We start from the raw sequence: 11061 nt of genomic DNA, 5'->3' as shown, positions 1-11061 counted from the left end.
GGAGTCTGTGCTCCTCCTCTTGAATCTGGGTGAGGAAACGTCTCCTTTGACCAACAGAGTGCAGTGAAAGTGATGCTGTGCGGCTTCTGAGGCTGGCTCGGGACAGGTCGTGCCACCAGTGCCTGGCTCAACCGCCGAGCCACCCACAACCGCTGTTGTCTCCCAACAACCCTTCTGAACTGCCTGACCCCTACTATCCTAAGCAAAATGAAATGTTCGTTGTATTTACAGCACTAAATTTTGGAGTAATTTGCTTCAAAGTGATAGTAACTACAACAGGAACCCTAGTGATTATCTGGCCCAACTTCCTCAAAGAACAAATGGAGAAACTGAGGCCCAGAGAGGGAAAGAGATCTACCCAGAATTCCCACAAGCAAACAGGGGGGAAAGCAGGGCCAAAGCCTGTCTTTCTTTTCTTTTCTTTCTTTCTTTCTTTCTTTCTTTCTTTCTTTCTTTCTTTCTTTCTTTCTTTCTTTCTTTCTTTCTTTCTTTCATTTTCTTCCTTTCTTTTTTAAAGATTTTATTTACTTATTCATAAGAGACAGAGAGAGGCAGACACACAGGCAGAGAGAGAAGCAGACTCCCTGTGAGGAGCCAGATGGGGGACTCGATCCCAGGACCCCAAGATCACAGCCTGAGCCAAAGGCAGATGCTCAACTGCTGAGCCATCCAGGTGCCCCCAAAACCTGGGTTTCTTGACTCCTGGTCTAGATAGTGCAAGTTCTAGCAGGGAGGGCTTCCACCCTCCCCCCACCTCACCCTCCTCATTAATTCCGTGCATCAAGCATGAACTGAGACTTCTGAGCCCCAGGACTGTGCTAAGCTTGGGGAATAGACCAGCAAGGCTCCGGCAGGGGCCTCTGCCTTGTACAGGTCGTCAGTCACTAACCTGACTCGGAGCGTCCTGCCTCCATCACACCCACTTGGTGCCAGGCACACAGATGCGTTCCTCAGTTACACTGTCTTAATGTGGTAGGAGACCTGGGAAATGGGGAGAAGACTATGTCTGTCGCTCAACAACAAACCATTATTAAGATTACTCCATCCCAGCCACAGTGCCAGCTGCAGAGCACAAAGACTCAGTGGAGCTCACCCTGTGGCTCCCTGGCCGTCTCTGTTCTTCCCAGGGCTGGCCCAAGCAGGGAAGGATCCCTGGGCTTCATGAGCATCCAAGAAGAGCCAGTGTGTGCTCTGCCTCTCCTGACAATGGCTTTCCCTTTCCCCGGGACACTGCCGGAGGGGGCTGGGACCATCAGAACTAATTAACCACTCTAATGGAATGAACCAGTTTTGTTGGAATTTAGCCCAGGTGGGAGGAATCTGTACTTTTCTAGATGGAGAAATACTGAGTGCCAAGGAGTCCTGCCAGCTGGGCCCTGAACTGGTGTGTGTGTGTGTGTGTGTGTGTGTGTGTGCATGCGCGTGTGCATGCGTGCTATCTCTGGATGCAGGCTGGGTCTCTATCCCAGCAGCCTTGAGTGAAGAGGGCTCTAGGGGCCTGCTTAGCTGGTCCTGGTCCTGTGACTCTCATGAATACTGTTCTACAGGCAGAGGCCACATGGGACCCCATATCATTTTCTACCCTTGGCCCCACCATAGGCCCAGCTCAGTGTCCCAGAGCTCACTGCTGCTCCTTAGGCCTCAAATCTCTCAAGGAGAATTTACCTGTGAGCTGGCACTCAGGTCCCTGCCAGCCCTATGACCAAGTCCTGGCCAGGCCTGAGCTTGTGGCTTGCACCCTTCTGGGCCTTTTCCCTTAAGAACTGGGGCATCAGAGTCCATCTTCTGGGTTCCCCAGAGCCCCAGATACCAAACACAGCTACCCAACCCTGCCTTCTGCCCCTGTGCAGAACCATTATGGCTGAACCTCCATAAGGCCCTGAGGGCTGTCCTCTATGCCGAGCTCTTCCCAGGCCCGTCTTGGGAAGGCTCCCAGCATTTGGTTTGGAGCCTATTAGTCTCTGCAGGCTGCTTGTGGGTGAGGGTGGGAGGCAGGATTAAATGAAATGATAAGCAAACAGGAGACTTCTAGCCTCCTCTGGCTCTCTTCTTTAGTGCTTCCAAGAGAGGGAGGGAAAGGCTCTGTCACCTTCCCCCCAGTGATGATGGCTGATAAAGCAATTCAATTTATTGGGCTGGAGAGCAGGGCAGGCTGGGAAAGGATGCTGGCTCCTTGACCCAGGCCCTCAGGGAGGAGGGGTAAGTCCCTGGCCAGAGCTGGAGTGCCAAAAGGGGGAGATGGGAGTAGCAACGGAGAGAGACCTGCCGGACAGCTGTGGGACCTGCTCTTAGGCCTGGAACCTCTCAAAGCAAGTGGAGTCCAAACTGGGAAGATGGAGAGGACATTAGATGGTTCCTGTTGCCCCAAAACGGCTGAGCCCCACTCCAAGCCCCAGTAGGGAAAGAGGAAGGGTAAATGGCTTTAATGTCAGGCTCTCCAGCTTTGGGAGGGCAGGGCCGGCCTCAGCTCTCAGAGACCAAGGGCCTTATTTGAGGGGCTACAGAAAGGCGACACTTGCCAGCCCCTGTTAGTGTCACTCTGGGAGCAAACATTGCCCTCTTTTTTTTTTTTTTAAAGATTTTATTTATTTATTCATGAGAGACACACAGAGAGAGGCAGAGACACAGGCAGAGGGAGCAGCAGGCTCCTCGCAGGGAGCCCGATGTGGGACTCGATCCCGGGATCTTGGGACCCCGGGATCACGACCTGAGCCAAAGGCAGACGCTCCACCACTGAGCCTCCCGGGCATCCCCACTACCCTCTTTCCTTCCACTTGTGCCATACTTCATTCCTGGTGAGGGGAACCACCGTGGCAGCCACAGTAGTGCCAACTAGCACCCAGACAGGTGCTCTTTTCTGACTGCTAGAAGAAACCACGGGGCCCAGGTAAGGAAGAGGGAGACCAGGTGACCATGAAGGAAAGGAGGCTCGTGGATTAGGAATTCCCAGCTGTGGCTATTTCACAGGCTCGCTGAAGCCAGCTGGTCATCAGAGCCTTGGAGGAATGGAAAAAGGCAAAAGCAGGCTGAGTGCCGGCGGGAGACAACGGCTGGGGGCTGACAGGAAGCCCAGAATGTGTTGTCAGCCCAAGCCCAGGACCCCCTTTCTCCTCCTCCCCCCAGCCCAGCGGAGGCGCGGTGGCCAGCCGGGATCCCTCGCACCACCAGGGGGCAGCACCCACTCATCCGGAGCAGGCTGTCACAGGGCGGGCTGGGCCCAGGCTCCTACCCCGTCCTGGGCTCCCTACTGTGGGGGACTAGGAGGCCTCACACACTGGAACTGAGACAAGCCTTGTAATGCCAGCTGCAATGTGCTGAAGCCCCCAGAAAGTCCCAGCAAGGCCAGGTGACAGGTTAGCTCAGAGCTCGAGGATAAAATTTCCAGAAGTGGTGAGGACTTCTCCAGAGGCCTCTGGCCTGAGGCGGAGCTGCCCTCTTGGAGAGCTGGGCAGTGCCGGGAGTCAGGGACCCTCGCACCGCCTGCACATTAACTCACTGCCCCTCCCAGCCTGGGCCTTCGGTGTTCCTGGCTCTTCCTGGGTTCCCCTACCGCACCCCAGCTTTTTGACACTCCTCCAAGGGCTCCTATTTGCCTGGTAGCTTTCTCCCTTTACCCATCTCCCCACATGCCTATCACCATCCACAAACACTGCAGAATGGAAGCACCAAGGGTCCTTGGGATGGGCGGGGGCAGGTAAGGCTGCTGTATTCATTGATTTCCAGGGCCTGGATGGCTTCTGGCACACAGTAGGCACTCAAGAAATATTTATTGGGTGAGCAAACAACTCAGCTGTGGGATGCTAGGATTTTTTTTTTTCATTCTTCCCACCCTACTCCCATCAATTTCTCCTTCTTTTTAGAATGACTGAGTGCAGCCAGCCTGAAAAATGCAAAATGGAGGAGACCCCAAGAGAGTCCACCGGGACACAGCCAGGTAGCAGGTTAAAGCTATTCATTGCAGTCGGTTCTTTAAAATCCTTGCCAGGGCTCTTCCTTTCTCCCTCCAGCTTCTGGCCAGTCCCGGGTCTTCTCTTCCCAGTCACATTGGAAATATGTCTTCTTTGCTGCAGCAAACTCAAAGCCAGCCAAACTCTGAAATGCAGACATTAGGGACTGGACACAGCAAATGTATGTTTCCGGCTCCAGTCCAGGCTGGCAGCCGCCTTCTCTGCATGTTAGTACAGATCGCCACAGACCACAGTCACTCTGGTTTTCTGACCTCATTAATGAGACCTTTGCTGACCAGCCTTTGCATTTGCATTGAGCTTTGAACATTTCCTTGGAGCACATCCAGGCCCTTGTCTTGTTTTCCCAGGATAGCCAGGTACTGCTGCCTAATCCGGGAGTCGGATGGCGCACAGGTGTCCACTGCCTTGCATTTCAGCCTTAAAATCTTCCTTATGTCATCCGGATGGACAGGGAGGCTACCTGAAGCTGTAAAAATAGTAGGATTAATTTAAAGATGTAGGAGAGGCTCTGGACTTAAAAGCAAATAAAAACAAATAAATCTGGAAATTGCTCTTGGGATGAGGCCAGTAAGTTGGGGCTGGAGCCGAATGTTTTGGGTACTGCAGCTTCTCAATCACTTAGCAAACAGGTTCTCAGAGGCAGTCGCTGTGGGGGCCATCAAGCTGAAAAGCGGTGCCCTCTGGAAGGCTTCAGGGCCAGAGGGGGGAGCCGAGAGGAACTGCTAGGAGCACAACAACGCAGACACCAGGAGGGGGTCGCCTGGCAGGACGCGGGTGGCTTTAACCGGGGGTCCTTTAGGACCACGCACTCCACATCCACAATAGTGCCAGACACAACTAGGTTTTCTTCCACCCAGACCGGGAGCCAGTTGTCTGCACAAGGCTCCCAGGTCCCCCTCTCTAACTGCGGGGGCCTCGGTGACGGTGGCAGGGCCCGACCATGCAGACCACAGCCATCTGGGGCCTAGCTGGGCCTCGGAGGCGCAAAGGTGGGGGCGGGGTGGTCAGGAAGCCCCACAGGGTGCCTGGGACGGGCGGGGGCAGCCTCCTGGGGACACCTCTCCACTCCCTCCTCCCCGGCTCTCCGGTCCGCCGCAGTGAACCCGCCGCGCGAGTGGGGAGGGGGCGGGCCGGGTCGGAGGTCAGGGGTCGCCGAGGCTGCGGCGGGAGGAGCTGCGGGGCGGGGGCCGGGGCCGAGGGCCGGGGCCGGGGCCGGGGCGGGGGCCGGGGGCGGCGCGCCAGGCTGGGCGCCGGCGGCGAGCGGGTTACGCGGCGGCTCGGCTCGTCTCGGCGGGCGGAGGGAGGCTGAGCCCGTCGGCCCCGCACCCGCCCCCAGAGCGCGCGCGGCCGAGCCGGGCCCCGGAGGAGAGGGCGCCGCGGAGAGCCACCGCCGCCGGAGGGAGAGGTCGCGAGCCCCCGAGCCCCCGAGCCCCCGAGCCGCGGGCCGCCGGCGCCCGGGCTCCCCCGCCCGGAGATGGGCCGACGCGCGGATGGCGTGGCTCCCGGCGCCGCCAGATGGCAGGAGCCCGGCGCCGGGGCGCTGCGCTGAGGCTCGGAGCGGCGCAGCCCGGGGAGCCCGCAGGTGTCCTTGGCCGCCCGGCAGCCCCGGCCCGGGCCCCCGCGCCGCGCAGGACGCCGCGTCCGAGCCCCCCGCCCCGGCTCGGCCCCCGCCCGGCCGCGCCCCGCGCCCCGCGCCCCCGCCCGCCCGGACGCCGCGTCGGTCGGCCCCGCCCGCCTCGTGCCGGCGCCGGATTTATGAATCGGGGCGGGAGGCCCCTGCCGCGCTGACTGCCCGCGCCCCGGGCCCGCGGCCGCCCCGGGGACTTGTTGCTGCGCCGCCGCCGCCGCCGCCGCCGCCGCCGGGAGCCGAGGGCGGCCCGTGAGAGCTGCGCGCCCCGGCCTCCCGCGCCGCCCTGGGCGCTCCCTCGCCTCGCGGGCCGCGGGGGGCGTGTCCGGGGCTGCCGCGCTGCGCCCCCGCCCGCCCGCCCGCCCGGGCCGCCCGCCCGGCCCGCAACCACCTGTGCGCCCGGCGGAGCCGCGTCGTCCCGCCCCGCGCCCCGGGGGGAGGCAGGGGCAGGGCCGAGCCGCGGAGGGGCCGCCGCCCGCCCGCCGCTGCCGCCGCCTCGCCCGCTCCCCGCCCCCGCTGACGCTGCCTCCTCGGGAAGGGTGTTTGGAGGGCAGCGGCCGCCCCAAGCCGGAGCCCCGCGCGAGCGCCTCTTATGATCAGCTCGGTGTGCGTCTCCTCCTACCGCGGGCGCAAGTCGGGGAACAAGCCTCCGTCCAAAACATGTCTGAAGGAGGAGATGGCCAAGGGCGAGGCGTCGGAGAAGATCATCATCAACGTGGGCGGCACGCGACATGAGACCTACCGCAGCACCCTGCGCACCCTCCCGGGCACCCGCCTCGCCTGGCTGGCCGATCCCCATCCCGACCCCCACCCCCACCCCCACCCCCATCCCGACGGCGACGGCGGCGGCGGGGCGCGGCCCGGGCCCGATGGCGGCGGCGGCGGGGGCCGCGAGTTCTTCTTCGACCGGCACCCGGGCGTGTTCGCCTACGTGCTCAACTACTACCGCACCGGCAAGCTGCACTGCCCGGCCGACGTGTGCGGGCCGCTCTTCGAGGAGGAGCTCACCTTCTGGGGCATCGACGAGACGGACGTGGAGCCCTGCTGCTGGATGACCTACCGGCAGCACCGCGACGCCGAGGAGGCGCTCGACATCTTCGAGAGCCCGGACGGGGGCGGCGGGGCGGCGGGGCCCGGCGAGGAGGCGGGCGAGGACGAGCGCGAGCTGGCCCTGCAGCGCCGGGGGCCGCACGACGGGGGCGCGGGCGCCGGGCCCGGGGGCTGCCGTGGCTGGCAGCCCCGCATGTGGGCGCTCTTCGAGGACCCCTACTCCTCCCGGGCGGCCAGGGTGAGTGGCAGGAGCCCGGGTCTCCTGCGGCGTGCGCACCGACCGGCGGGGGCGGGGGGATGCGGACGGACCCCACCCCTGCCTCCCCGCCGTCGCCTCGGCTTCCCGGGCCCCCGGGGCCCCATCCCCACCCCACCCCCACCCTCTCTGCTGCGCGCCTCCCCGGGAGACGGCACACGCTCGACTTACTACTTGGACCGAATCCCAGCTGCCCGCTCTGCCGCATCCCCTCCCGGGGACTGGAGCACCCTTACCGGAGCTCCTCCACTCCCTCTTTTTGCACGCAGGCCGCCTCTCTTCACTTGCCCCCCCTCCCCTCCCTGGGGCCGGCGGCCGGGAGAGCTGGAACGGGCCTCCTGCCTAGGGCGGGGGGCAGAAGCCGGTGTAGAGGGCCCGCTGGGGGCGAGCCCCTGCCTTAGCTTCTTCCGCGCGCACCACCTCCCTCGGGTGCTCCGGGCAGCACCCTGTGCTGAGAAGTCTGAGCTCAGTGGAGGGGTCGCCGGCTTCCGCCCATGAGACAGAGCTGGGACCAGAGCCCAGGCCCCTCATCCAGGTTGCCAGAGGGCCCTTCCTTCAGGGAGCTCAGTCAAGGTGCCTGCCCCAGGCCATGGCCCTGAGGCCCCCTGGTCACCCGGGATGGCCTGGCTTCAGCTACACAGGAAGGGCCTAATGTTCTCGGCGCTGCGGGGTCCTGCGGTCAGTGGCCAGCCACAGGCTACCTGTGATATCCTAGATTTGTTGCCACTTCTCTCCTTCCTGCTGTGGCAGATTGGCTTCCCGGAAAGCCCTGGTTCAGGTTACTGCTTGAAACAGGAATATGGGGGAAGAGGGGGGTGGTATAGGTCGATTTAGGCAAGGTCCAGTCCTTTCCCACCACACCACCTCCTGCTCAAGTCGACCCAGTTTCTCCCAACTCCCTTAGGTAAAAGGGGGTAGACGGCGGAGATATGATTGGACAGCTTAAAAAAAAAAAAAAAAATCCCTGGAGGATGGCTTTAGATCCCTTAAAAAGTAGTAGTAGTAGTAGAAGAAGAAGAAGAAGAAGAAGAAGAAGAAAGAGCACCCTGGGGGCTGTTGTCTGGCTTCATGGCTGACATGGCCTGGCTGGGGTCTGTCTGGGAGACAGGAAAGAGCAACATGCATTGTGTCTGGGGACCGCCTCCTGCTGTGCTCACTTCTGGCATCCCAAGTTGTCCTGTTAATGAGTCTCAGGGCCCTGTCACCCTCCCCAGCACCTCTTGAGCCTAAGCCTCCAGCTAGTCATGGAAGGAAAAGTTCTTTCCCTCCCAGGGGAGAATGGGAGACCGAAACAGGGCTGCAGGGCAGGCTGTCAATGCCAGACTAGGGCAGATGCAGCTCCTGCCTGGAAGGAGCAGAGGTCTCAGTGGCAGAATCCTACCAGGCTGGGGCTGCAGGCATCCCCAGGACAGCCCCTTGAGGGCAGAGATCTTTTCCAGGACTGAGAATGAAGCCCTGGCCCACTGCCTCTGTTTCTTCTCCTGTAGGCCTGAGATCAGCTCAGAAGGTGAGGGCCCCATCATGCCCTGGCCTGTGTCTGCTGTGAGTTCTGGGGGCTTCTCATGCACTTCATTTATTCTGCTCTTGTCAGCTCTGGAGGCAATGTGTGCTAGGAGAGAGCGACAAGTACTGGATAATTCAGGTTCTTTCCAAATTGGGGGTGAGGGGAGAAGGCGGTAGATTTGGCCTCATAGCAATGGTGAAAGGGGACAAGCCAGGGAAGCAGGAATGAGATGAGGTGGTTAGGGGAGCTAGATCCTGTTTCTGAGCATTCTGGGGTCCCTAGGGGGACTTTTCACCTTCTCTGGTTCTTTCTCGGATTCCAAGGGACTGTGCCATCAATCAGTTTATGTTCCACTCAACAAACCCCAGGGTGGGCCAGCCAGGGGTCTCTCTGAGTCAGCTCAGAGCCTTTGAATTCCTCCAGGAGCCTGAGATACTCACCCTTTTGATAGGGAATCACATCAGCCATGGCATTGCCAGTTGAGGTGAGGAGTCTGGGACGAGGCAGGGTTAATTCTTCGTATCCAAGCAATGAAGAACCAGGTATCAGAAGTGTCAAATGTGGTCAGAGTCACATAAAGTAACAACAGAGCAGGACTCTTTCGCTAGTGTTAACTTTCTGGTTGTGAATACTGATGTGAACAGCTGTATGGAGCCTCACAGCACTTGTCCCCAGAGAGGACTTGCCTCCTGCGAAGGAGCACAAGGCAGGGGCCAGCCTTCCATTCAACTCTTCTTGGGACTTACAAGTGAGAAAAGATAATAATAAAAAAAAAATTTAATAACTGCTATTTGTGGAACATTCCATGTGAGTACGTTACATTAAGCCCTGGTCAGTCCTCCCAAAAAACTTAGAGTGGAGATCTCCTCCCAGTTCAGTAGATTGAGGCCATGAGAGGGTAAGCATCTTCCGGAGATGACACAGCCAGCTCGCGCCAGCCTGTGAGTCCAAGCCCCTACTCTTCTGATTGCAACATGTTCTTTCCACTGAATGTGGTTGTTTGTGAGGTGGAGAGGTGGCTTTTTTCTTATTCTGGCCTGGAAGGTTTTCTGAGGCTCTGTACTTCCTGTGGGTGACATCAGAAAACCCAGGGGCAGACAGGGACATCAGAAGGGACATTGACTCTGTTACCCTTCCAGGCCCGAGGGCCCAAGGTGTGGGGGTTCTGGGGCTGTGCCCTCCCTACTCTGTTTCCCCCAGGCCAGTACCACTGCCCCTCCAGCACTGTCCCCTGGGTCTGGGGCCCGGCGGCATCGGCCACAGGCTCGGGGCATTCACTGAAGGCCAGCGGGGCAGAGGAGCAGCACTTGGCCCCAGGCGTCTCTGCACACAGCAGCTGGTGATCCGAATAGTGCGTTGTGACAGGAGCAAAACAGATACAAACGGGAGAGTGAACTGAGCTGATTAGGGAGCCTGTTGCCTGTAGCTACTGACCCGGCCCGCAGAGCCGTCCCCGATCTCGCGGGTTCTAGGCTGGTGGGGTGCTCACCCCTGCTCCCCGCACTGTGGCCAGGCCCATGGTGGCCACTGCTGTGGTCATGTTTCTGTGGCCTGGCTTGGGAGCTGACATGACGGCCAGGCCGGTGTCTCCCCACCTGCCCAGCACCCCCAGGCCCAGGCTCAGCCATGGCCACGGTGGCTTCCCAGCCTGATGAATGGGACCCCGGGACATTCCTTTCACCCCCAGCCTCTCGAGGACCCAGGCTGGGTTACCAGCCCTCTTGAGAAGGATAGTCCTTGTCCTTTGGCTAAATCAGTACATGTATCAGTTTTCCTGTAAGGTTTCCCTCTGAGAAGAAGAGGATGTGACCTGAGGATCCCGGTAGCCCCAGGAAGGCAGCCGGGGCTGGGTTTTCACGTGGGCTGACAGCCACTGCGGGTTAGGTGCTGTCACCTGTGCACCTGTGCTGTGTTCCCGGCTCTCAGCTGGCCCAGGGGAGGCAGAGGCGTGTTCAGTGAGGCGGTCCTGAGGCCTGGGGCGGGGGTCGGCGGGGGGGGGGGGGGGGTGCTTGCTCAAGATCACACAGCTGGTGGTAGAACTAGGCTCCAAACCAGATCCCAGAACCCACGTCGGCGCGTGTAACCACACCTGCTGCCAGCAGAAGGCCGCCAACCTCAGGGGCCCTCCCCGCAGCCTCCCTGTCATTCCTCCCTCCAAACTCAAGCCCCCACCCCGGCTCCCTAGAGTGGCTCTTCTCTGCGCTGGCTCTCTTTGATTTTTCCTCACTGTGGGATTTTAACAAAAAGAAAGAGGACTTAGTTACAAGAGGAGGCCCAGGCGGAGGAGGGAAATGGAGACCTTGGAAAGAAAGGCAGAGCTGCCTTCTGGCTCATCCTTCCGGAGGGTGCCCAGCTTCTCTGCCTGGCCGGTCCCTGGGGCAGCCAGCTGCGGGGCAAGATCCTGTGGTCCCAAGGCCGCTGGGCTCGTCAGAGCCAGGAAGCCAACCCAGGAGGCTAGGTGCCCTATCTTCCCCAGCGCTCACGGCAGGGGCAGCCAGCCTGTGCCGTCCCAGGAGCAGGAGGGTGTCCGGCCAAGGGTGCAGGCCTCTCCCCGACCCTGCCTCGAGGCAGCCTCCTAGTCTCCTCCTGGGTTTGTTTTGTGGTGTTTTTTAGTTCTAAGTAGACCAACATTTTCCTCTGAACATCTTGTCTCTGG

The 11061-nt window shown here is 60.5% G+C and overlaps 1 protein-coding gene and 1 long non-coding RNA gene across 8 annotated transcripts in view; one reads left to right on the top strand and one right to left on the bottom strand.

Moving 5' to 3' along the window:
- Nucleotides 1-3735: 3735 nt before the first annotated feature.
- Nucleotides 3736-7592, bottom strand: LOC102152925. Of its 2 annotated transcripts, none has more exons than XR_005361013.1 (2): nt 7073-7592; nt 3736-4434 (listed from the first exon to the last, which is right to left on the bottom strand). It is a non-coding gene; the product is annotated as an uncharacterized LOC102152925 (long non-coding RNA). The 2 variants fall into 2 exon arrangements; XR_005361014.1 differs by lacking the exon at nt 7073-7592 and adding an exon at nt 5987-6095.
- KCNC4 (potassium voltage-gated channel subfamily C member 4) overlaps nt 6073-11061 on the top strand; it is a 45025-nt gene continuing 40036 nt past the window's right edge. For 5 of the 6 annotated variants that reach the window (XR_005361012.1, XR_005361011.1, XM_038541039.1 and 2 more), the window contains exon 1: nt 6073-6883. Coding sequence is in view for 4 of the 6 variants with exons in the window: in XM_038541039.1 (XP_038396967.1) it covers nt 6188-6883 (696 nt within the window). In the remaining 2 variants the exon portion in view is untranslated. The remainder of the gene's footprint in view (nt 6884-11061) is intronic. The other variant, XM_038541038.1, reaches the window with a different exon arrangement.

The sequence above is a fragment of the Canis lupus genome, chromosome 6 (genome assembly GCF_011100685.1).
Source record: "Canis lupus familiaris isolate Mischka breed German Shepherd chromosome 6, alternate assembly UU_Cfam_GSD_1.0, whole genome shotgun sequence".
Lineage (NCBI taxonomy): Eukaryota > Metazoa > Chordata > Mammalia > Carnivora > Canidae > Canis > Canis lupus.
This window is presented reverse-complemented; position numbering and strand designations above follow the sequence as displayed.